A 25,955-nucleotide genomic window follows, 5' to 3' on the forward strand; every position below is an offset into this window, starting at 1 on the left:
GACGCGCTTTTCCGAAAATGCTTTTAATGGAAAACTTTTCCATTAAAAGCATTTCCGGAAAATCATGCCAGTCTAGACGTAGCCCCAGGGATTTAGCTCAGTAGAACATGCTGGTTTCAGTGTTCTGAATACAAAGCTGTGTTAAGTTCTATTCTTCTTTCACTGCTAGAGGGAAAAATAACATACCCCCTCTCTCTTGGAGTAGTGCACAGTTCATTCCTTAGGTTCTGATTTGATTTAATCCCCTTGCCATAGGACATGACAAAGTAACATCTCAGCCAATTGCAAAAGTACTTGCAGAAGCTACAGTGAAGCTAAGCAAAACGGTTTCTCTCAAATCTTTTACAGCTTCCTATCACATTGCAGGGTAAAACAATAAATAAGCAAGCAACGAAAATTCATTTTAGAGCATTTTGATAAAGAATACTAAGAAAAATCTGTGCAGAACATTGGCTCTTTCCATCTCTTGGTTTTCACTCAGTGAAGTTTTACCGGGAAGGATCTGAAAGGGTTGTTTTCTGTCTCAAGTAGCAAAAACCAAATGTTTTTGTGGACTGTTATTACAAAGAGACCCCTGCAAAGTCTGGAAGGACTATATACCTCCATGTTTCAGACTAAAAGCCAAGCCTGTCTACATTTGGGGGTCAATGAGAGTCCCAGACTCCCAGCTCAAGGAGACATACTGATACTAGCTCTCATGAGCTAGTGTGCTAAAAATCTAGCTGCAATAAGTCCTCACAGAGGTCCAGGCCACTTCCAGCTTTTGAGGCCTCCAGCAATAATAAAAAAAAATATATTGATCCATCAAAACAAAATAAGGCATAAAAAAAGAGACATAATTTGATATTTTTAATTTAACAAATGTTTTTCTAACCTTGTTCATATCTCTTCTTTGTTTAAATTTGCAGCTCTAAGCAGAGAGTGTGTGTCACATTTTGGTACAAGAGGGATGCGCATAAAAACAAGTTGCAAAACTTATCAAATGCCATATAATTAACAAGTGTCTACATCTGAGGCCCCCATTGAGCTTGAGGCCCATGCCAAATAGCCCTGTTGGCTCCCCTCTCCCTAGGCCTGGATGTAGCTGCCCACATACATACCCATACAAGACCCTAGCATATACTCTGCCACAACAGCATAAGCAGTGAGATACCCGTCCTAGACTGTAGGTAAGAACTCCAGGCCACTAGCCCATTCCACTGCTCATGCTGCTGCAGCTACACTATAGTTTTAGCATGCTAGTAGAAATCGTACTCCCAGCTTGAAGTGTAGACCTACCCTTGACTGAAAGGACTAGAGAAATTTCCCCTGTGGGGAGGTTATTAATAATTGCCCACTTTGGGTCTCTTCTTTTTTCAGAAGCAGCTGAAACTAACAAATATTGGAGACAGACTCTGCTCTGCACTAACTGAATCACTGGTCTTACCTAGTATGGTAACTCCTGGAGCTGTGTGTCAAATTTGCCTTTTTATGACATTCTTATCAATGGCATAAAGGCTGAATGTAGTCGCACAGCACATGTTCATATTTAGGGATTTTACTTACTGAATTTTGATCTCTTCATCCAATCCCTCTTAAATCCAGATTTAAGATGCTGTCTTCTTCTAGAGCCAACATCAATGATCTTAGAGAAGTTATCCAGCAGTCAGTGATGTGGTGGAAAATGTATCTGCTTTCTGAGAGTAGAAAGTTGTACATAATTTGCATGATGCTCCATCTGGTTAGATACTGTCTGGAGTAGTGAACTGAGCACAGGAGAGAAGGCTAGGGATTCCTGAGGTCTCCTTTTGTCTCTAACTGCATTATTACACAATCTTGGGCAGTCACATCAATCCTCTGTGGCTCAGTCTCTCCCTCAGTAAAGCAGAGATATTACTACTTACCTCCCTTTCCAGGGTGCAGTGAGGAATTATTACTGCTTATACAAGTCTCTGAACATATAAAATGCTACTGTAATAGTCAACCGCAGTGTGATAACAGAATACAGATTTTCTGTGGGTAACACCTTTGCTCATCATGTCTCTGGGAAACACTGCAACTCAGGAGCTATATTCAACTCACAGGCATAAGGGGATTACTTTGCAATACTCTGTACTAGTGGGACCATTCACTCTTCCAGGAGGGCAAAAGTTGGATTATAGTTATACTCATGGGCTATTTCTACACTGCAGGCTTCTTGCACAAGAACTGTTTTGCATAAGAGTTCTTGTGCAAAAGGTCTTGCGCAAGAGCACATCCACACTGCTTTGTGCTTTTGCGCAAGAGATATGCTATTGTGCAAGAGCATCCATGACAGTGTAGACGCTCTCTTGCGCAAAAAAGCTCAGATGGCCATTTAAGCAATAGGGTTTCTTGTGCAAGAAACCACTGTTGTCCATTCACACTGCCTTCTTGCACAAGAGCTCTTGCTCAAGAGAGCTTATTCCTCATGGGGAAAGGAATAACTCTTATGCAAGAAGCCCTTTTTTCTGATGCTTTATTGTAAATTTATTTGCGCAAGAACGCACATGCAGTGTAGATGCTCCGCAAGCTTTTGCGCAAGAACAATTGTTCTTGCGCAAAAAGCCTGCAGTGTAGACGTAGCCTTATTGTGTTTCCTGATAGCCTCGCTTATACTCACTCCTTAGCCCAGGGCTACTGAACTGTGGAAGCCCCTGGGGCCACAATGATACTCACAGCACATGCTAAGGGCTGCAACTTAAGTGTGGTTGCATATTTATGCTTCTTTCACACTGACGGGCATGAATACAAAGATTAAGGCAAGACCACACAACACGCAGGCCCCATTTAAGTCAGTCTGCTGATATTAATAAAATGCAATATTTACCCAATTTCCACCCATGACAGCACTTTTAATGAGCAATGGCAGTCCAGGAATTTAACTACTAAAATGCAAATCAACAGAAGACCATTATATTGACTTCTTGTTGTGGAGCATGTTCACAGTGGAAGCCATGTTCAAAGGATCCCATCCCTGGGCTACGTGTGGAGCCCCACGTAAACCCAAACCGCACCGTGGACCGCAAACAAATGGACCACGGGATGTGTGTTGAGTAGCCCTGCCTTAGGCAGCAATACCTACTTCTAAAGTTGCATTGGATACAATACATTCCGCGCGAGCGCACGCGCGCACACACACACACACACACACACACAACTTCTTTGCTATGGGGATCATGATTTTCTGACTTGCAGACAGGCAAGTATTATAGCTTCACTTTCTGCTTTTTTTTTTGCTTTCATTTTTCAGAGTATCCCTGCAGGTAAGCTCTGCAGGAGCTGGCAGCAGGAGGCACTTTTTTGGAACAACTCCCAAGACTAGAGCTAGTCAGGTGTTTTTGAGTTCAGGTTTAATTCCTCCTTTCCAAGTAGTCTTCCTGCCTAATCTGGAGCAAAGAGAGGGAAGGGTCCTGTTACAGTCATGTGAATGCTGCTCATAGAGTTAGATGGGATGATATCCCCAGCCTGGGAAGGTAGATATCTGCACCAAGTGCAGATATCTGCAGCATAGTGGTGGTGGTGGTGTTTCTGGTTCCCTTCGGTGGATGCAAATAAAAAGGGGGAAGTCAAATTAAGCCCAAAGCAGGGCCCCGCCCTCCCCTAGCTCCCTTTGTATCCAGGGCACGAGAGCCCTCCTGGGTTTCAATGCTTTCCATGGACTGACTCCCAACTACTCCTCTGGCCTGGCCTCCCCCCAACCCTCTGCTCTTAGGTCTTGTCCGCAGAGACCGTCTGCGCCCTTTGGAGATCCCCTCCTGTAAGGTGCCCCAGCTTGGCAGCAGCACGCTACGCACCCGCCTCGTAGTGGCTCGCTCAGGTGCGCTACAGGAGCCGCCTGCTTCCTCCGTAGCCAGGCAGGGGATGAGCTCAGCAGCAGCGAGGGGGGCAAAGCGCCAGTTCCCGCGCTCAGGTGCGCGCGGCCCGCTCGGGCTCTCTGCTGCCCCGGGCGGGGGTGTGGCCGCGGCTGGCCAGGCTGTCACGTGCGGGGAGCTAAGCTGGGGCTGCGGGCAGAGCCAGGCGCAGAGCGGGAGCAGCCACCTTGGTGCCGGTGTCTCGCGGGGCAGGGGCCAGCCGGGATCATGCCCTACGTCCTCATCAGCACGCAGATCCGCATGGTGAGTGGGGGCGCGGGACCCTCTGCCCGCCCGCCTCTCCCGCAGGGGCCGTAGTTCCGCCTTCCTAGCGGGCATGCGAGCGCCTCTCGGGATCCGGCCCCAGCTCTTCCTTCCCCGCCCGCGCAGCGCAGCCCGCTGCAGTTCTCCCTGCCCGGGCGGGGGCTTGCTGCCACACACTGGCGTAGAGGCCCGGGAGCCACGTCCCTGCTTTGAATCATGGCTGCAGGGCGAGTTCTGGCTGCTCGCGGGTGTGTGGCCGGCAGGCTGCGCTGGGCGCCAGATGCACTCGGGCGGGACTCGCTCTGCCTCTCCTGAGCCTGCGCTTGTCCCCGGGAGCCGCTGCTTCTCATTAACGCGCGCGCCTGTTTCTGACACGCTGCCTGGCGGTGTGTTTCCAGGGCATGGCTTTGTTTATGCCTGGGGATGGCGGCGGGTATGACAGCCAGGCGTGGCGATTTGTTTGTGTTCGAATTTACAAGCAGCTGGATGACACTTGATTTCCCCTCTCCCTTTTCTTGAGAGGCGATGTACTGCTGCCCAGCTGTGCAGGTAACTTAATACTTTTGCTAACGGTTGATTCCTTCCCCACCCCCAACTTAATTCCAAGGTGCCATGGATGGGGTGGTTGTCTAGCTGTACAGAGATTTTAGCGCATTTTAAAAACAGCGGGATGGGACCTGAATTGCCTTTGTGGTACTGAAATACTGCTGTTCTGCTTTAGCGGTAACTAGAGTTTTTGCAAGCACCTGGATGGCAGCTGATTCTCTTTTCACACACACCCTCCATTCCAGGAGTGCAGCATACAGCACTATTGTCCAGCTGTGTAGGTACCTTAGTACAGGTGCAAACTGCTGGGTGACAGTTGACTTTCCACCCTCTCATAGAGTTGCTCACTTGTGCAGCTAATACAGTCATTCTCTCTTCTCCACTTCGCTGTATTTCCCCTTCCCAAGGTAGATCCTTGCATGTGTTATCTGGTTGTGTTTTGATATTTGTACTGGCTAGATAAGTTCTCTCCCCTTTCTCAGGATACATGGTTTACACTTATCTGTTTTGTACATAGCTGGATAACTGTCTCTGGGAGACTGGCTGGGAATTAGAGAGAAAGAACCCCAGCCTACTGTCCTCTTCCTCTCCTGCTTGTCTCATATAGGCATCATTTAGGGTATGTATATGCTAGACTGCTGTATCCTGAGTTAACTGTCAATCACCTACGAAAAGTCTAGTCCCGGCAATCCCTTAGGGCTCTGAAAAAATATAGTCCATAGTGCAGCAGTAATTTAAGGAAATTACGGAGGGAAAGGGAAACTAGATGTAAGGGCCCGAGTCTGTCTGAGAAGAAATTGTCCTGCTATCCAACAAACCAGCACATGTGGCTGCCTTCAACATCAATTTTCAGCATCCCTTGCAAATTGTCCTATATCTGTTCCTCTGCTCGATGGCCCTACCAAGGGAAATAGGAACTATGACTAGGTTATGCATATTGAATATGTAACAATATCATTGAAACCATGTTTAAATATGGTTACAGCACAGTGACTGGAAAGGGGTGTTTATCTGACGGTTGTGTTCTGAGCATTCCAACTAGTCTATAGCTTACCTGTTCAATGTAGTCATGTACAGGACAAAAGCATTGGTTCACACAGTGCAGGAAACACCCTGGTTGCTAACAGAGCTTCAGGTGGTGTTTGGATAAAGCCTAAACAACAGACAAAAGTTGTTTTTTCTTTGTTTTTTAAAGTGGAAGATTGTAAATGTTGACTGAAGTTCAGAATAAGAGCACATGGGTTTTTGCAATAGGATCTTTTGACGGTGAAACAAACAAATTAGCCCATAGTCAGTAGTTCAGTATAAAATACAAACAGCATTGCAAGAACTGTTCCTGTTGCACACACTTTTGAAACTGTGTTTATATTGCATACAGTGAGAAAACATGATGGCATGTAATAGGGATGTGAATGGTTAACCGGTAAGCATCATCCTTGCTGGGTGATGCTTACCCATTACGGTTAACTGGTGGTCTGGAGCAAGCCTCCATCTGCTGTGAGCAGGGGTTGCTTCAGCCCTGTGGGGGCCCACTGTTGACATGAGGCTCTCTAACCTGGCCAGAGCAGCCCCTGTCTGCAGTGGGTGGGGGGCTACTCTAGCCTGTCTGCCTCAGTTTAGTTGGTTAACTGGTTAAACAGAGTGTTTAACCAGTTAACTGATTAATCAAGATGTTGCATCCCTAGCATATAATGCAGGGGTGGGGAATCTAAGACCTGGGGGCCAGATGCAGCTGCTGGCTTGCCTAGATCCAGCCCCGGAGGCTCGGGGCTCCCCCCAGTATTGGGGAGTAGGGATGTAAAAAAGCAGTCGATTAGTCCACTACTCGCATTCCCCCTGCCTCCTCTATATCAGAGGCAGCAAGGCTGTGGGGGGAAAAAAGAGTCAGTGCTGGGGGGAGCCAGCTCAAAAACCAGTTCCCCCAGGCGCTGTCTCCATGGTGCCACTCCCACCCCTCCCCATGCTGCCGCCACCGCCTCTATTCTGCATGCCCAGCTATTACTACATTTAAACTGCAGAGTCGCAGAGGGAGTAGCTCCTTCTGAGCGCCTTCCCTTATCGACAGATTGTATCATAATTACCCAATTACCCACCTCTTAACATCCTTAATGGGAAGCCCATGCTGGTGAGGGTTTTTGTTTTGTTTTGTTTTGTTTTGTTTTGTTTCTCACTTATGTGCATCCCTGGACTGATTTTTCTGTAGTAGCCTCTGACTCGAAAAAGGTTCCCCACCCCTGATATAATGGAAAAAAGGCTTTTCTGTTTACTGTAATGGGGTAGATGCTTTAACCCTTCATAGGTTAAAAAGCCACATGCCGTCTCATCTTGTTTATAATTGGATATAATACTTGCTATTTCCAGGCTTTTAGTTTTATTAGTACAGATTTTCATATCTCTGTGTCTGCATGGTCAGGTTACCTTAGTTACCACAGATAAGCTTTGGATGGCAAGAAACTGAGTGTGTATATGTCACATAGTCCCCATGTTCGGTTCCACATTTCATAAATCTTCAGAGCTAGTTACAAATATGGCCCCAGTCCTACATTTTGCTGAGGTCAACTCCTGTCCTCTCTTAGAAATCTACTGGAATCGATGGGCCTCTGCATGGTACAGAGGTCCACACTGGTAGATCCACTTTCAGGATTGGGTCCTCTGATATGTCCCTGGAGATTTTGAGATCTCAGCTCTAGCAAATGTCATAGAGCTTAAAATTGTCATTGGACTACAAGTGAAACACCAACTGAAATTAGAAATGGACTAATGTAAGGTTTTTTGTTTGTTTGTTTGTTTGTTTGTTTTTTTTTAAACTCCCTGGTTTCATCGGATCCACATTGGTAATGGCCAGAAGAAGTGGTGCATAGCTGCCTTTCTGATGCCAGATTTTTGGTTTTTGTGCAATAGCTTTTTGGAAGCTGCTCTGTGGTTTGGAATGTTGGAAAGTAGGTCCAACTGAGATTGCTGGCCAGAATGTAGGAGAGGGACTCAAAATAATGGATACTTTAAACATGTAGTATATCCCGTGGTTGCAAGATTAAAGGAATGCGTGCCATGGATAGCATAACCCTGTGTCACACGACTCTAAAATATGTGTTTGATTAGTTTTGTAAAGATTAGAGAACAGAACAGTTAGTAAATTGCTTTAAGTACTATCTAGTGCTAGAGGTGTGCTCTTATTATAGAGATTATTGTTTTAAGGAACATGCATTGTCTGAGTTGCTGTGTTAATGGATGAGCCCCTTGGGGCAGAGGACTGACCTATTAATAACCCTCCCCATCAGAGGTTACATTAGTTTAGCTTATTGTGCTGTGCTCCGTTCCCATAGATGTATCAAAGTCATGCTGCCATGATGCAGGGCTTAGCTGTCTCTACCGTCTGGTAATTTCACTGCTAATGCAGTAATAGATCAATGTGCACTGCTTTTGTTGTTAGTTTGTTAGCTTCTGTAACACAGGCTCACATAACTGTGCCCTTGCCCACCGTCACCCTAAGCCTATGTTCCAGGAACAGTTCACATGTGATGTATCCCTAAAGTTAGTTTATGGAAAACAATGCAAGGTCTCTAGGCTATGTTCCTTTCCTGTTCACAGGCCTTGCTATTTCCTCAGCGTAACCCTCTCTTTTCTGTCACTAAGGCCACATCTAAGCTTAAAACTTGCCAGTGTAATCATAGAGATGTGTGGGGTTTTTTTAACAATACTTTTAAATCCTAGGCTAGCCATTGTTATACTGGCAAACAAATGCTTTGACACTATAGCTTGTTCCATTCAGACCCACAGGCCAGGCATAAGTGATAGCAGCCAAAGCACTCCTGTGCCAGTTACACTAGGAGGGTGGGCTGGTATAGCTGTATCAATACATCTTTTCTAGTGTAAACTAGATACAGGAAACAGCTCCTCCCCTTACTAAAGTCAAGAGGAAAATGGAAATTGCCATGGCTTTAGTAGGAGCAAGGTCAGACCCTGAGTCTGTACTTCTAGACCAGTGGTCACCAGCCAGTAGAGTGGGATCTACTGGTAGATCCTGGAGCTTCTGACAGTTGATCCTGAGTGATTTGGCTGGGAGGCTGTCAAGTTGCCACACTTTAGCTGCCCCTCTCCCCACTGCATTTTTTGCTGCTGCCCTCTGTCTTGGAGTTCCCTGGGAGCCTCCTGCTTGCTGTGTGGGTGGAGTGGCACTGATGTCAGGGTGTCCCTCTCCTGTCTTCTCTACTCCATCTCCACGGGAGTTGGGGGTGGGTTGAGGGAGGTGTATTGGAACAATTTGTATAGTGAGTGAGCTGAGAGGCATTAAACCAGGCTCCAACCCCTTGGCCAAGGCTCAGCCCAGAATCCTTCCCACATTCTGAACCCGTTGGCCCAAGAACAGAGCCTGCACCTCAGTCACCTTCCCCAGCCTGGTGAAAGTGTGAGAAGGAGAAGGGATGGAATGTGGAGTAAGCAGGGTGGAGCCACAGATAAGAGGCTGGGCAGGAGGCGGGGCAAAGGTATTTGGGTTTGAGTTAGACCCTGGATTGTACGTACATTCAAAAAGTGATATTGTGCTTGAAAAGTTTGGAGATCACTGGTCTAGGCAGTTTGAAGTTGTTTCATCCCCTCTGGACATATCCCTGGTTCTTCTGAAATTCCATTGATCTTCTGGGCACCACCATTCATCTCTCTTGTAAAAACAAAAAACTTATTTTCTTGCTCTTTCAAACTTGCTGGCTCCAGAGAAGACAACTGCCCGCTTTCCCATTCAGAGGGCCAGAATTGTAATTGACCCATAATGAGGAAGAGCAAAGATTTCCCCATTTGCTTGGTGCAATAAAATCCTTTGACTCAATGCGAATTTTACCCTCTTGATCTTCTTAACTAAATCAAAGTAGTTAAATGTGTTTTTAACTATTGCATTTGGTGCCTGTGGTCTGGAGGTAGTTGTATTGGGTTCTAGAATGAGTGGGAGACACCCCCCTTTCAGGAACAGCACCTATCTTACGGGCCCAGTTGTAGCAGTTGATAATGCTCTGTAAAATGGGGCGAGGAGCTGAGATTACTGGATTCTCATTCTGTGGTTGCACACAAATCACACGTTTCTTCCATTTCTGTAAACATAGGGCCGTGGTGTATAAAAATAGATTTTTTTGTTGGAAAAATAAAAAAATTAGATTTTTTTAAAACTTAAATTGGTTTTTTGACTTTATTTAAATGTTTATTTTTTTAATAAATTATTATTTAAAATGAAATCTGACTTTAATATAAAATACATTACATCTAAACTTATGATAGCAATATTTACATAAAAGATAAATGTGCTGAATCCATGAACTTGTATCAGTAACCTTGAGCTAAAGATCATTTTTCTATATAAAGAACTGGGAAAAACATCCAGCTTTTGAGATCAAGCATCATAAGTATGGCACAATAGTTCACTCATGGTATTAGGGGCTTGTTTTTCATAATAGAAATAAATGTCATATGCTGTTTTGTGTGTTTAATTAAATTCCAGTTACCACACTAATGTAGTGTGGTGCAAATCATAAGCAAAAAGTTAATTATCTAGTAAATACACAATATATCATTCATCATTTTCAACATACTAAAAATGTACCTAAATAGAATATGAAAATATCAAGCTCTATAATTGCTTATATAAATGCCTGTAGTTATAGTTTACACTCCAGGGTAGCAAAAAGATGTAAGGAATCCAGTGTAATGGCTTTATATGAAAGCTAATAAATCTATTACTGTACTCTCTACAGTGCCACTGGACTCCTTGTTTTCAATAAATCAGCATGTGAGATTTGGAGATTTTTTTAAGAGCAGGTTAGGCAAACACCTGTCAGGGGTGGGCTAGATAATACTTGTCCTGCGTTAAGTGCAGGGGACTGGACTAGATGACCTCTTGAGGTCCCTTCCAGTCCAACTGTTGTGTGTGTAGTTATACCAATCAACGAGAATGCACTTTTCTTTAGAAAATAACTGGGATACAAATGGAATTTTAATAAAATCAGTTATGAAAATCAAGGCTTTCCACTTCACTACTTAAATTCCTGATTTAAATTGCTTTGACTAGAATCTGTCTGCCCTGAGTAGGGTGATAATTGCCTACCTCACAAATGTGAAGATTAAAAAAATAATGTCTGTCAAGCATTCTGAACTCTGTGTATGGAAGTGCTATGGACAGGCAGAGTATTCCGTGTTTGAGAGGCCTTGTTCTTACGTCCTTCTCCCCCCTTACCTGTACTGTTGTTGTGTGTGGTCTTTAGCTCTGGTTAGCCCTGAAATTACTGTTGTGTGGGAGGACTCTGATACAAGAGTGTTGTTCCCAGACATAGTTGATACACAGTTCATCCTTACCCTGTAGATGGGAGCTAATAGTTTTAACCAGCCATGCAAAAGCCCAGAGCAATAGTATAATTCAGAACAAGGTAAAGCATGCTTTGATCTCATCCGTGTTGTAAAACAGGCCTATTTGTATCCACGGCTACCATGTTTTAACTTTAACCCCCAGCCTTATACATTATAGTATAATTAGAACCTTAGTTTTGGAAGTTCTCTGGGAATGTTATGTAAAGTGGCACATTTTGTAGCACTGTGCAGATGCTCTTTAATATAAGCAGATGGGATGTACACTGCACAATATAAACACTCAGATGACTTGCACCTCTGTCTTTCCATCTCATTGTTTTTTCTTCACTTTAAAGGACACGTGCCAATCCCTTTACATTTCATTAGTGTTTCTTTGTGCCTGATTATTCCTAGGCCTGGTCACCAGCATCTTACTCTCATTTCATGAAACCACACTTGTCTGCTAGAGAATTCCTCTCTAGATTAAAGCATCTTTTGGAGCTTCATCAACACCGTTCCTTGTTTAGCCAGCAGAGGGCTCTGCTACTGAAATATGCCTAAGGCTCACCCTCCCTTTGTGAGAGGAGGAGGCTTCTGTGTCCTGTAGGAAGTGCTTAAGTGGACAAACAAAATCAGTAGCCAAACACTATAATTGTGCTAAATACTTGTGAAAGCCATATGTATTTCTACAGCTAGTAGCCTGAGGGAATGTCAACACTGCAGTCAATCTCTCCTCTTCCCCCCACACTGATCCTTGCCTTCCAGAACTCTTGCTAAGGGGCTATTTAATTTAGCGATATAATAGTGTAGTCTGTGAATGCTATAGACTAAATGCATTCTACACACCCCTGCCAGTAAATTTTTTAGCAGGCTGGCCAGCAGCCCAGTTCAGTCCCCACTGGTGCCGGATTTGAGACCTACCCCAGCTGCAACTCTGCATTTAAAGTGTATTAGGAGCCAGGCAGGCAGGCATCTTGGCTCAGCTCTGGCTTGTGCTGGGTCCAGGAGCTCAGACCCCTTTCCTGGACAGGAGCTACTGCCACCCCACACTGCTGCCTCTGTATCATAGGCAGGAGCATGGGGCGACAAGCAACCTGTCTGCGAAGGGAGCTAGGAAGGAGTTGGTCTGCACAGGAAACTGTGTTTTAAACTGTTACCCCTGGCAGGCCAGCTCCCACCTCCCTGGAAGTGGGACTGGGAAGCACACTAGCTGCCTGTGTCCAGGGATTATCAAATAGTCATGTAACCGCTAAAATTTGATGCAGTTGCATGACTATTCAGTTACATGCTAGCTCTAGTATTGACCTCATTCATCAGTTATGTCTCTGTGCCACTCAGGGATGTGATGTTACTGTGTCACTGTAGTGGTGGGAGATAACTTTAAGTGTAGACGCATGTCAACCCAGCTGCAAGATGGTTTGCATTTACTGAACTTTGTAGTGTAGACCAGGCTTTAGAGAACAAAGAGGTTTCTAGTAAACATGATCTCTCCTGCCCACTTACAACAGTTTCATCTCTCTGTCACCTTCCGAGGAGTTCGCCTTCCTAGATGTGCTGTTTGTGTTCCTGGTAGCACATAAATTGGCAAACAAATGCAAGAGATAAGCTTCCCCTCAGTCTCACATTTTGGACTTTTTTTGGTGAATGTGTGTGAGGGGGGCAGACCTTACCTCACATTGCATGGATTTGTTTTTTGGGCTTTTTGTCTCTATTCTGTTTAACCTGTCTGTTGAAGAAATGCAGGGAGTATGGTATTTTTCTCATCTGCTGAATTGTAAATTTTCTTCTGCAGGAAGTTGGACCCACGATGGTTGGAGATGAACATTCTGATCGACATCTGATGGACTACCTGGGTGCCATTAAGAGGAACATGCTGGGGAACCATTTGTAAGTATTTCTTGTACTGTTTCTCTATCTGCTTCCCCTTCTCACTATGTCCAATCCTTTGTCAGATAGCTCCCCCTCTTTCTAGCATGTGCAATTGTCTCTTCTCATTAAAGAGATCAGTGGGATGAGGTCATATCTTTTCTTGGTAAGATAGACAGACTTTTGAGCTTACACAGAGCTGTTGTTAATTTCTGGGCAAAGTACTCTGAGTGTCACAGCTAAACACAAGATGGCACAGATTATTTAGCATTGCAGTTAATACATATTTCAAAGGAGGTGAAGTGTTCCATTAATGCCTCTCCAGTTTCTCATTAAGACAGATGTAGTACTGAACTGTAAGGAAACCAATGTTTCTCTCTGTGAGGCTGCTACCCTGAAGTCTATCACTCAACAAATGTTGCGGTGAATCCAGAGAACGTCCCTTTGTGCCATTTCTTTTCTCAAGAGAACAGGGTCATCAGCATGACTTCCAGTTGATAGACTTGATCTATAATGGGCATGCTTTGCAGAGCTTTCCAGTTAATTTGACCTTCTCTTTACAGGTAGAGAAACTGAGGCACATAGAGGTTATGGGGCAGGTATTTTTACTGTTTGTAGGCACCTGAACTGGGATTTTGGATCAGAGTTTTAAATATGTTTTAGGCACCTACATGACTTATCCAAGAGCAACTAGCAAGTTAGCAACAGAGCTAGGATTAGAAGTTGGGACTCTTCTAAGGCATTAGCCCAGGGATAGGCAAGATACCTCTTGTGGGCTGAATCCGGCCTGCTAAGCCACCGCATCCGGGCCACGGATGCCCCTCTCAGGATCCTCAGGCACACACCAGCCACTGTTTTAAACGCAGGGCTGCTCCGTGTGACTTTACTCTTGAGGGAAGGGGAGGCTTCTGGTGATCTTCCGGTCCCCAGCCCAATCCTCAGCTCCTATTGGTTGAAAACAACCAGCCAATAGGAACTGACCCCAGCCAATCTCTCAGCTCCTATTGGTCAGAAACAACCAGCCAATAGGAGCGAGAGATTGGCCTGGGGGATGAAGGCAGCACAAGCCTCTCCCTGCTCCCAGGGTGGGGAGCCATGTGAAGGGAGCATTTCTACATGCATTTCCTCCCCACAACCGCCTGTCAGTACATTTTTTAGTAGGCCGGCCAGCAGCCCAGCTCAGTCCCGGCTTGCACCCCCTCTGTAGCTTTGCATTTAAAGTGTATTAGGAGCCAGGCAGCCCAGCTCAATTGCGGCTCCTGGATCCAGGAGCTCACACCCCTCCCCCCTGGACAGGGGCTGCCCGGGGACTATAGAATAGTCGACTAACCGATAAGAATTAACGAGGTTAATCGACTATTCAATTAACCCATATTTAACATCTCTAGTCTACACATACAGCTGACCTGTGCCAGCTGACTCAGGCTGCTGGGCTACATAACTATAGGTATTAGGCTTGGGCTGGAGCCCAGGCTCTCGGACCCCACAATGAGGGCCGGTCTCAGAGCTTGGTTCTAGCCTGAGCCTGAACATCTTCACTGCAGTTTTACAGCTCTGCAGCCTGAGCCCTGCAAGCCTGAGTCAGATGACACAGGTCAGCCGTAGGTATTGTATTGCAGCATAGACATACCCCTCATGTCTCTATCCCCAGGATGGAAGTGGTGGAAATTGAGGTACAGAGGAGCAAAGTGACGTGCCCAGGATGATGCAGTAGCATGTCACTGTCTTAAAGTAAGACTTGCTCACACTGCCAGGAAGCATTTCTTGATGCTAAGCTTACATCTTTCCTTTTTCTGTCGTCATGTTTCCATTTTACTACCCTAAATTCCTTGCTGTTTGCAGTCTCCAAATTTCTGTTGGCTCTTCTCATGGTGCACACCTTCCTTCTCCTGCTCCACCAAAATACCCATAGTTTGCTTTGTTGCCTTTCCTCATAATGCAGTCCCTTAGTCAGCCCCCTAATCATTCTGTTGCCATTATCTGAGCGAGTTATTAATATTTCTGATACTGAAGTGCTCAGAACTACACACAATAATCCAGATGTAGTTGCACCAGAACTGCATAGAGAATAACTCACTTCCTGGTTCCCTGATTTGGTTCCTGGCCTCTTCTGCTGCTAGAATCCACTGCAAGCTGACACCCAGTTTAGCCACTCTCTGCCTTGCTGTTGCCCTGATGTCCCTTTTGAATGCCTGAACCACTGCCCACTGAAATCAAGAGGAGCCTTTCCATTGACTTCTGTGGGCACTGGATCAGACCCTGAGTGAATTTCCAATTCCTTCCACCCCCAGGCATATTAGTTTGTATTTTTCCAAGTGGAGTTTTTAATGCCACTTTCTGCCTGTAATGCTACTTTCTAGTTTCTCTAGGCTCCTGCATATTATTTTGCTGTTTCTGTGTTGATTCTGACACCACCTTCTACTTGCAAGTGACACTGACATGTTATTTGCATCCAAAATCCAGTCCTACTTGATCTGCTTATTTCTCTTTGGAAAATATTAAAACAGAGGAGAAGCTATTAGAGCTATTAGAGGGTAAGTTTAGAAGACAGGATACACAAAGAACAAGTTAAAAATCACTTAGGAAAGTTAGATGTCAGCAAGTCACCAGGTCCTGATGAAATGCATCCCAGGATACTCAAGGAGCTGATAGAGGAGGTATCTGAGCCTTTAGCTAAAAAATCATGGAAGACGGGAGATTCCAGAAGACTGGAAAAGGGCAAATATTGTGCCCATCTATAAAAAGGGGAATAAGAACAACCCAGGAAACTACAGACCGGTCAGTTTAATGTCTGTCCCAGGGAAGATAATGGAGCAGGTAATTAAGGAAATCATATGCAAACACTTGGAAGGTAATAAAGTGATAGGGAATAGCCAGCATGGGTTTGTGAAGAACAAGTCATGCCAAACTAATCTGATAGCTTTCTTTGATAGGATAACGAGCCTTGTGGATAAGGGAGAAGCGGTGGATGTCATATACCTAGACTTTAGTAAGGCATTTGATACGGTCTTGCATGATATTCTTATTGATAAACTAGGCAAATATAACTTAGATAGGGCCACGATAAGGTGGGTGCATAATTGGCTGGATAACCGTAGTCAGAGAGTTGTTGTTAACGGTGCTAAATCCTGCTGGAAAGGGATAACAAGTGGAGTTCTGCAAGGGTCTGTTTTGGGACCTGTGTTGTTCAATATCTACATCAATGATGTAGATATTGGGATAGAGAGTACGCTTATTAAGTTTGCAGATGATACCAAACTGGGTGGGGTTGCAACTTCTTTGGGGGATAGGGACATAATTCAAAATGACCTTAGCAAGTTAGAGAAATGGTCAGAGGTAAATAGGATGAGGTTTAATAAAGAGAAATGCAAAGTGCTCCACTTAGGAAGGAACAATCAGTTCCATACATACAAGATGGGAAGCGACTGTCTAGGAAGGAGCATGGCGGAAAGGGATCTTGGGGTCATAGTGGACCACAAGTTGAATATGAGTCAACAGTGTGATGCTGTTGCATAAAAACCAAATATGATTCTAGGTTGTATCAACAGGTGTGTTGTAAGCAAAACTCATGAAGTCATTCTGCCGCTCTACTCTGTACTAGTTAGGCCTCAGCTGGAGTACTGTGTCCAGTTCTGGGTGCCACATTTCAAGAAAGATGTGGAGAAATTGGAAAGGGTACAGAGAAGAGCGACAAGAATGATTAAAGGTTTAGAGAACATGACCTATGAAGCCAGGCTTCATGAACTGGGCTTGTTTAGTTTGGAAAAAAGAAGGTCAAGGGGGGACATGATAGCGGTTTTCAAATATCTAGAAGGGTGTCACAAGGAGGAAGGAGAAAATTTGTTCCTCTTGGTTTCTGAGGACAGGACAAGGAGTAATGGGCTTAAAGTACCGCAAGGGAGGTTTAGATTGGACATTAGGAAAAAATTCCTGTCAGGGTGGTCAAATATTGGAATAAATTGCCAAGGGAGGTGGTGGAATCTCCCTCTGTGGAGATATTTAAGAACAGATTAGATAGACATCTGTCAGGGATGGTGTAGACGGAGCTTGGTCCTGCCTTGAGGGCGGGGGGCTGGACTCCATGACCTCTCGAGGTCCCTTCCAGTCCTATGATTCTATCTTTCTGCTGACTACAGTCCATCTCCATCTTTGAATGGAGAAGGAGGAAATAAATAGCATCAATCACACAGAAGGAGCCCTACCCACTTCCTCTTATGTTGTAAAGCTTTAGTGATCTGAGCTTGGCAAAACCCCTTGCTCACTCATCACCCTGGCAAATGGAGGCCTAAATTATCTACCTCTCTAGTGCTTAAATTCTCAGTTGGGGAAGAAAAAGTCCTAGTCCTTATGGTTGAAGAGAGCCTTCCAAATATTAGACAGCGCTGCATTAGTTTCCTGCATCCAGTTCTAGTGCCTCTTCTGCCCCCTAGCCTAGCTTTGGCACTAGAATGGAATTTACAAGTATGATCAGTTTCATGCTGCTATTCAGAGCCACTGGGTAGCAATGAAATTGCCAAGAAATTCTTTGTTTCATGCTGCTGCTGTTCACAGAGCTATGAATGGGGGCAGGCAGTGGAGTAATGCCTGGGGAAAGAGGACCCCAGCAAAAAGCCCTATGGAAAAGCCTCCCTACCTCACCGCTGCAATCACCGCTAGATTTTGTTTGTTTTTAAAGAAGGAATAACACCAGAAAAATCCCAGGGCTCTCAATAGCTGGGGAGGAGCTTCCAATTTGTAAGACACTTCCTAATCAGAAGCAGCTTTAAAAGCAAATCATGACTGAGGTAAGGCATTTGATAGCAATCCCAGAATCTAGTCCTGTCCAGTAGTAAGGGGGTTGGGCTTTCCAATAAGGAGCTGAACCCAGGACTCCTCCTGCCCCTCATATTTTGTATCTGCCTCAGACTACTATGCAGTGCAAGCTAATGATCACACTGTTCATTTGCTATGATGGCATGTGTACAGGCTAGTTCTTGGTGGCCACAGCGGAGAGCAGCAGCTCTGTGCTGCCTCCTCCCACTGCGGGGTTTGAAGCAAATAACCCCCTTGGAATGCAGCAGCTCCATCTCATTAGCCCAGCAGAACCGGTTCAGAGAGGCAGGAAGAGCAAAGCTTAACTCCAAGCAAAATGAAGCACTTCAGGATTTCCTGTCTACCTCCTTGTAAACAAAGCTTCACAATGGGTGGATTTCACTGTGTTCTGAGCGTCCCTAATGCAGTTGTATAACCAGTATTTTATTATAAGCCTGAAACTCAACCACAAATTGCTGCATGTAGATCTGAGTTTGCTGTGAGCCTGAAATAAAAGCTCAAAGGGAGACAAACTGTGCCTGAATTCTTGTTAATTCAGGTACCTATTTATAACACTGACATTAAGTATTTCACAGCCTGTAAGAAAGAGGGATGAATACCTTGTGCAAAGCTGCGCCATATACTGTGAGAGGCATTTCATTTTAGAACCTCCCCATCCCCCCATCTGATCTGTGCAGTGGAGCTGAGATCTGAGCCTCAGTAAGGAAAGCGCCAATACTGCACAGCCAGCAGGGTGTCTAAAAGCCCTTCCCAGCATCTGGGGGCGGGTCTGGTCATCTTTGGTGGTAGGTGTAGGGCCAGACAGCTTTTTCTTATCCTGCAGGCTCAAGCAGACGCTACTGCATCAGTTACAGGTGGGTCACATGACCAGGCTTTTCTTGTAATGATGGATAGCAACTTTTATTTTTAAATAAGAAAACTAAAGCTTAGAAAATGCCTTCACTGGAAAGCTGGGAGGCTGAGTCCAAAGTATGTGTTTATTGTGCCTATTGCTTAATCTATCCCTGTCCCAGGGTATATCCAAATCCCAAACCGAAGAAGCCCAATCAAGCACGTGTGATCATATTTTGAACATCTGCATAGGTCACTCTAAGTTGTTTCTTATTGTTGTCCCAAACAGGCTGAGTCTGGGAGAGCACTGCAACTTTTTGTTTCCAGCTTGAGCCCTTGAATTATTTAGTTTAGGATCTCCCAATTTGGCACATTTATGTTGGCAGTGCTTGTTACTAAAGGCTGGGTGGCTAATATGAATTATTCAGAATGGACCCCAGGCTAATGCCACTTGGTAAGCTTGAGATTTAAGCTCTGATGATGTCGGGGAACATTACATTTTTCTGTGCTAGCTTTTAAGCTGGAGAGGAGGCATTTGTAAATTTTGACAGTCAGTCCACAATGGTTCAGCCAGATTACAAACACTGATGGCCAAATCCCTGAGTTAAATACAATGTGTCTTTTGTCTGCCCAACTAAGGGTCTTGTGTTTAAAGCACACAACAAAAAAATCCAACCTGGGTTCTGAGCCTGGCTCACCATCAATTTGTTCAAGCATGGGTAAGTACGAAGTTTTCCTGCCTCAGTTCCTTCAGCTGCATAATGGAACTAGTATTTACTTACCTCAACATGAGCCTAAATTGACACTTAAAAAGCATGTTGAAAGCTTCTTATGGGAAGTATTAAGTTCAAAGGCAGATAGTCTTTATACAATACCTATAATTATAGCTAAGTATGGTGTCAGAAGATATAAAATAGATGTCTTCAGCAAGCTCTGACATTTCCACATCATATTTTAAAAATACTCTCCACCATATTTTTAAGTAATATTTAATAACCTCAACTTTTTTTTACAACCAAGTTTTCTGGGGGGATTTACATCTAGAAGTCGGGAAATCCTCTCGGTTGGCACATGCTCAATGCAGACAACCCTCAGAGAATTTAGCTGCCAAACTCTAGTATTCCTACTGAGTCAGCATAAACTCATATTTATCATAGGCTCATAGCTCGGCCAAAATTGTGACTCTTTGTAACAGGAAAAAGCTCATCCCTGACAGATTTCAGCAGTGTCTTGTACAGATTAATTTGACATTGCCAGAGACCCAGGGCTCTTTGGAAGGAAAGCTGTGCCTTTTCCATCCTGTACAACTTTTCCATCTTGTTTCCTTTCCTCTTGTTTGGCTGTAGCTGGGAGTACTACGTGAACGACGCACCCCGTATTGTGTTGGACAAGCTGGAGAAATATGGCTACCGCGTGGTCAGCATGACAGGGGTGGGCCAGACTCTGGTTTGGTGTCTCCACAAGGAGTAACATGGAAGACTGCAGAGTTCCACCTGGACAAACCATTGCTGTGGATCATCTAGCACAGGACTGGCACTGAGCTTCCTCACTGCTTAATTCCTTTTTGTCCCAGTTTCCAGGTACCCTCAAGGGAAATGCTGCATAGTCAAAACTTCACATAATGGAAAACAGCCTAAAGGGAGGCAGACATGCCCACTTAATTGTAAGGCTAACTCATGTATGAATCCTTTGGAGAGTCAAAGCCTTCTCCTAAGTATTTGTCTGAATGGCATTTTAAGTGTTAACCGTGTCCATTCAGTAAGTATTTGAGTCAGGTCAAGCACTAGCCTTGTCTTGCCCCTGCTTGGGACTGCCCTGGAGAAGTTCCTCTCACAGATAAGGCCCCCATTTAAATGCAGCTCCGGAATAGGTGTGTCAGACTATTTGTTGCACTCTCCTTGGAACAGTAAGATCAGGCTGCCAGACCCAGTCCCTGCTATTTGAACAAGCTCACTTTAGCCTTGAGAACAGTTTGAATGTGGACTCTCAGGTGGGATTATGGCTAGCAGAGGCAGACATTGTCCCAGTCAGCCCTGTGACTGCCATTCCAGTATAACGCCTGCTCTGAGCTATCTTTAAAGAAGTAGATTGCAGGAGAAAACACCTGTGAATTTCAGGTATTGGCTGTGTAATTTCACCAACTGCAATGTAATTCTTGGATTGATTTGTACTGATCAATTCCTATGGTACCTGCTAAAGTAATAAAGCATTCATAAAAGAGAGACCGTGTGATTTCTTTCCATGGGCTACTTTCAGCAGTCTACGTCTGTGACTGGAGAAGCTATATGAAAAACCTCTGGTCCTGTATAAAATTCAAGACATAATCCTGATACAGCTCTTACATCTGGGGGAGCTGCATTTTGTTAGCACCGCTCAGAAAAAGCTTCTTCATTACAGGCCAGCTACTGTTTTAGGGTCTGGATTAGGTGACAGCCATTCTAATGTCCTACCCCTGCCATCTCTCCCTTCCAAGGTGTGAGTGGATATTGAATGTTAGCTCTGTCATTCTTCCCCATCTCTCCCCCCCCCCAAAAAAAAAATTCCCATAAATTTTAAAAAAGGTTTATTGACTTAATTTAAGAAAAGTTTCTAGCTGAAGGATAGGGGAAAGAATGTGTGTTGCACCATGCTATGTGTGCGACTCTTCCTCATCTTCCCGTTGGAGCTGCTCAATCAGTTGCTGTCGCTCAGCTGCTTGACGCATCCGCATCATAACCAAGCTTTCATAATCCCGCTCTGAGAGGACAGAATCCTAGGGAACACATAACAGAACTGGATTGTAAAGAACAGTTTACACCCCAGTTTCCAACCTCCCAGAAATCCTCACTATACAAACATAGCACAGTGCTGCATCTGGCATGTCAGCAGGTTGGAGATACCCAGCTGGGTCAGGTTACCAAGGACATTTGTTACTGTATAATGTCTATTGTCATGCAGACACTTGACTGCTTGGCCTGCATCAGAATGAGCCCCATCTTTGCCAGGCTCAGCAGAGAGAACAAAGACAGAATGGGATCAAAAGACTGATTTAGCCTGGTGTGGGATTAGCTGGAGGGGTTACAGGATATGTGAAGGGTTGATGGGGCAGCCTATGGAAGCTTGCACTACCACTAATCCTGCAATACCTAAGAGGAGAATTCTCAAATACACTAAAGCTCATTTCCATAAGCAAACAGAATTAAACATTGTGCTTTGCTTGAGTAAATATAACTTTGTTCTCAGGCTGGCAGATTATTCTAGGATATTAGAGACACACTGTCAACTTAATCTAGTCAGTGTTTGCACTGGTTCCTCAGCCCCCTTATGTCAGTTTGTGTGGTTTTATACACGTTTTTTGTGTGTTCCTCACTCCTGTGTACAACCCATATGAACAAGGGAAAACGACCATCCACAAAATCAAATAAAATATTTCTGATCATTCAGTTCTAGAATCTTTAATATTTAAATGAGGCTAGAAAAAATAATTCAGGTATAACTGATCTGAGTTATTGGTGTTTTCTAGTATTCATTGTTTTCTGTTCTTTAGCAAGCTTGTACTGTTAGAGTTAATTTAATGTTCCTTCTCAAATCACCGCAAAAGTGATCTGCAATTGCTAAAAATGAAGCTCCCTTGCTATCTTTCCAAAAATAATCCTTCCCCAAGAATGAAAACTACTGATGTTTCAAATATTGTGCAACAATATAAGTAAACGTAAGCAATAAACTCACTCAAATTCTACAGTACTGTTACCTCTAATGTCAATTGTACTGTGTAACTAAAAACAGTACAACAGTAAAGAGTCACATGTATATATTGCCAGGTACAAAACCAGACTTCCTATAATATTAAACTTCTCTAAAATGTACTCAAGTGATTTTGTACAAAAGTAGCAGCTGCTTACCTAGATCTGCTCCCACCTGTTTGTGAATCATCTTCTTTACCAACCAAAATAATGGTTAGGCCATAGGTACTAAGACCACTGCCTTCTGTGATGACCCATATAAGCTCATTGGTTCTTTGTACTGTCTATCTGTATCCACCTCTTGTGTCTTGTACTTAAATTGTAAGTTCTCTCTGCGGCAGGGGCTATCTTTCTGTTGTGTGAGTACCTTAGCACAATGTGGACAGCTCATAGGCATTGTGTTAGCACTGAGGAGCCAAGGTAGCTGTGCTGCTTTATGTATCAGCAACTCCAGTCAGCTAGAGGTTGACGGTAGAGTCTTAGTTGCCCATGAGGCAAGTGAGAGAAAACAGCTACCTTGTCAGAGCCCAGCTGCTTTTTGTGGCACTGGTATTTGCAAAGTGACTGAGTACATGGTCCCATCCCCCAAGATTTCCCCAAAATATAGCAGCATCTTTACATATTTGTCTTGTTCTCTTGACACCTAGAAGTACCAAAAAGCCACCTTAACAAAATAACAGTGAAAATGAATAAAATGTTAATGTTCACGTTGCTGGGAAAAAGTCATGTTCTATGCTGACTGAAACAGACATCTGAATATGAAAGGGCAAGAAAAGCCGACCCCTAGAGGAGAAGGAGGCAGGTATGAATGCTCCATCACACCCCAGGAAAGTGCTTCCTCCAGTGGAGAGAGGGAATAGGTCTGAGAAGGATAGAGAGCCCAGGATAAAACTGATCTCTTAAAGTGGGAAGATGGGAGACTTATGCTGTTACTGATATTTTAGCATCTATATTAACAAACTTATGATTCAGACACCAGCAAGGATACAGGTAAGATCAGAGAAAGTCAGCACTTGTGCCAAATCAAATCAATCTTCAGTGGCTGAACTAGATCCCTTCATTGCTAACCTGGAGCTCCTACCCAATGAACAACTTCCCACTGCCATCTGCCTGGGTTGGTTAATTAGCTAACACGAGGCACTTGCACGTGAGTCACCAACAGCAGAATGTATGCATCACCACCCGACACTTCAGGCTTTAAAATCTAAAGGAGAAAAGAACCGCCCCCTCCTTCCATCTGTAGAGCTCACCAATTCAGTGAGCCAATCAGAAATCACCGTGGTTAGAGCTTTATAGGGAGAATCCAAGTTTTCTCAAGCGGTGTTACAAAACAAGAGGTCATGTTGCTGAATCTCCTGAAATCAATTTAAATGCTCCCCAGGAATCTTGCCTTCTCCTCGGACAGAGCATGGGTTGATGCTTCACTACTCTCCACATACCTACTTCCTGCAATCTTGGCAATTACCAATAGTGCAAAACCCAGTTTCTGACGTGGCTGACTCAGCAAGGGCTTGGCTCAAAACAAACACATACGCACAAGGAATCAGAGCCTGGGAAGCAGTGACAAGAGGCAGATGACGAGAGGTGGAAGAGAGCAGAAGAGAAAGAGGCACTAGGATTTACCGGCTGTTTCCAAACCAGCAGAATCTTGCCAAGAGGTGCTGATCACGACACAAAAACATCTACGGTGGTGGTCTTGGTTCTGGTTTCTGAATTCAGCCATCTCCCTTCTGCCTGCAAAACTAAGCTGCTGCTCTGCCTCAGTAAGTCATTATTCTAAAATCAATTTTCCTATTGCTCGTTTCCTATAGAGTCTCTACTACTTGCTTTATTTGAAATTCCTCTAGGACTGTATTTCTTTTGTGCGCTTCAGTTTGACAGAGCTAATGGCTCCCCTTCTACCTACTCAGTGAGGCTTTTGTGCTGTGCCCTTCACCATGAAGGTGCCTGGTTACCATGGTATCAACATGCTCTTCTATTCTAGATGCTGGGTTAATCTGTTCTCATTGTGTCTACATGCCATTGCTGCTGTTCACCAGGTTCTTTTCGCAGCATAAATAGGCAGATATCATAATCCTTATTATACTAAAGAGGGACACTCCTATAGAAAATGAACAAAAGATCTGGTAGCTCCATTAACTCAGGGCGAGGTTAGAAATGAGTTTGCATTTCTTATGATACTAGCCTGTTTTCTCACTTACAGGAGTTGTGGCTCTTTGCTGAACTCAAGACTGGAGTCCAGTAGCCTCCTACACAGTGCAGTAAACAACTCCCTTCCTTTTGCTGCCTAGCATGGATACTTGGCGGAGAGGATCCATCAAATCCACAACGTTCTTCAAGCGTCTTTCGTTCAGGAGGCATAAAAAGCTGGGTAATCAAGTCATCATCTTGAATCAGAACAGCCAGACACTTGAGAACAGTGGACAGTACAAGAGGGAACCACTAAGAGACCTGAAGGATAAATCAGAGTACCTGTTATGTAAAAGTGAGCAAAACCTAGCCCAAGCTCAGGCACCTCCAAAGCCACCCCGACTGTATCTAGACAGTTCCAGCTGCCCCAACATAATTGACCACACGGAGTCTCACTCTACAGCCATTTCCTTTTCCAGTGCTACTCCTCAGTACCATAAAGCCACGCAAACACACGTGACTAACTCCCACACAGACCAGGCTACGGACTGGGGGACCTCTGAAACTGGCTCTGACCTCTTTCTTTCCTTCAAAGTGGACTTGGGGCTATCACTCCTGGAAGATGTTCTGCAGACTCTCAGGAAACAGAATCCAAGAGATTATGCAGCTTGAAAGGGTTTACCAATTAATTTATTAAGTTAATTATCAGCATTTGGTAGTTTCCTTACCCCTCACAAGAGAAGAGGAGATACTGGCGTATCCCTACCCTGGAGTGCCTGTCTTATTGTCCTGTCTTACCCACCGTAAGCCATTTGTGTCTATTCTCAGAGCACCCTTCCCACTGAGCTGTCAGTGCACCAATATGAGAGAGCCACACACTGGACTCCAGTCTAATGCACTTCCATTTTCTACAATGGACAGGGAAATTCCTCTCCACTGCTGACACTGTACCTCATCTTGGGGAAAGAAAGGCCACATTCTGTACAGAGACCTGTTATTTTTGGAACCCCGCTGGGACTATAAAAGGCATGAGGAGAGCAAGGGGCATACAAAAAGGATTCCTGGGTAACTGGACAGTTTGGAGGAGATGGCAGCTCCTGTATTTCAAAGCCAAGTGAAGCAAAGACAATCGAGATAATGATTCAGGATGTTCCTTTTCCAGTGCATTTTTGTATCTCCCCTCCCAACTCTGTGTGATGGGCAGCATTCCCATCAACCTTGTAACTGGAAAAAGGTAAGCAGACAAAACGGCTCACAACATAGCAACAGCGAATTCTACATCTTATTAGCAAGTGGAACAATTATGTAGATATTGCTTCTTAGAGCATGCTTTGAATAATCAGCTGTAAGTAATCACAGGTGAGAATAAATGTATCTGTCATTATAAGTCTGTCTTTGCCTCATTTCACTTGTACCAAGCCACAACAATAAAGGTACCAAGATCACAACTCTCTTGATTTGTGAGGTAAGTGTCCATTGGGGTTCTGTCCTCTTTGATCCCTCATCTTTTTACTACAAAGGTGTTGGGGGGCAGTGAAGTTACTGCTTGGCACCAATTTCTTCTACTCCTAGTGGGAAAGGCTAGAACTGCAGCAGTTGGGACATC

At 44.4% G+C, this 25,955-nt stretch overlaps 4 protein-coding genes across 9 annotated transcripts in view; 2 read left to right on the forward strand and 2 right to left on the reverse strand.

Moving 5' to 3' along the window:
* Window positions 1–4,031, reverse strand: part of RMDN3 (regulator of microtubule dynamics 3) — an 86,557-nt gene extending 82,526 nt beyond the window's left edge. Inside the window, exons 1-2 of one of the 3 annotated variants that reach the window (XM_075927105.2) lie at window positions 3,795–4,031; window positions 1,546–1,676 (exon numbers count right to left, since the gene is read on the reverse strand). The gene's annotated coding sequence lies outside the window, so the exon portion shown is untranslated. Of the gene's footprint in view, window positions 1–1,545; window positions 1,993–3,794 lie in introns of those variants that run through there. The other 2 variants (XM_014576311.4, XM_075927107.2) reach the window with 2 other exon arrangements.
* Window positions 4,032–4,050: 19 nt separating this feature from the next.
* GCHFR (GTP cyclohydrolase I feedback regulator) lies at window positions 4,051–20,719 on the forward strand. Of its 2 annotated transcripts, none has more exons than XM_075927117.2 (3): window positions 4,051–4,115; window positions 12,781–12,875; window positions 19,844–20,719. In XM_075927117.2, exons 1-3 carry the CDS (start codon window positions 4,080–4,082, stop codon window positions 19,965–19,967), a joined length of 255 nt encoding a protein of 84 aa, XP_075783232.1. In that variant the 5' UTR covers window positions 4,051–4,079; the 3' UTR covers window positions 19,968–20,719. The 2 variants fall into 2 exon arrangements, with proteins under 2 accessions (XP_075783232.1, XP_006128736.1); XM_006128674.5 differs by lacking the exon at window positions 4,051–4,115 and adding an exon at window positions 4,529–4,664.
* Window positions 20,720–21,043: 324 nt separating this feature from the next.
* The window catches only part of DNAJC17 (DnaJ heat shock protein family (Hsp40) member C17), a 33,282-nt gene continuing 28,370 nt past the window's right edge, over window positions 21,044–25,955 (reverse strand). For 2 of the 3 annotated variants that reach the window (XM_075927114.2, XM_014576318.4), the window contains one exon: window positions 21,044–21,249. In XM_075927114.2, coding sequence (XP_075783229.1) covers window positions 21,127–21,249 — 123 coding nt within the window. In that variant the 3' untranslated portion in view covers window positions 21,044–21,126. Of the gene's footprint in view, window positions 21,250–24,420; window positions 24,671–25,955 lie in introns of all 3 variants that reach the window. The other variant, XR_012903435.2, reaches the window with a different exon arrangement.
* Window positions 24,512–25,736, forward strand: C5H15orf62 (chromosome 5 C15orf62 homolog). The gene has a single exon (XM_075927115.1). The coding sequence runs from the start codon at window positions 24,512–24,514 to the stop codon at window positions 25,019–25,021; it is 510 nt and encodes a 169-aa protein (XP_075783230.1). The 3' UTR covers window positions 25,022–25,736.

This window comes from Pelodiscus sinensis, chromosome 5 (assembly GCF_052426305.1).
Source record: "Pelodiscus sinensis isolate ZL-2025 chromosome 5, ASM5242630v1, whole genome shotgun sequence".
Taxonomy (NCBI): domain Eukaryota; kingdom Metazoa; phylum Chordata; order Testudines; family Trionychidae; genus Pelodiscus; species Pelodiscus sinensis.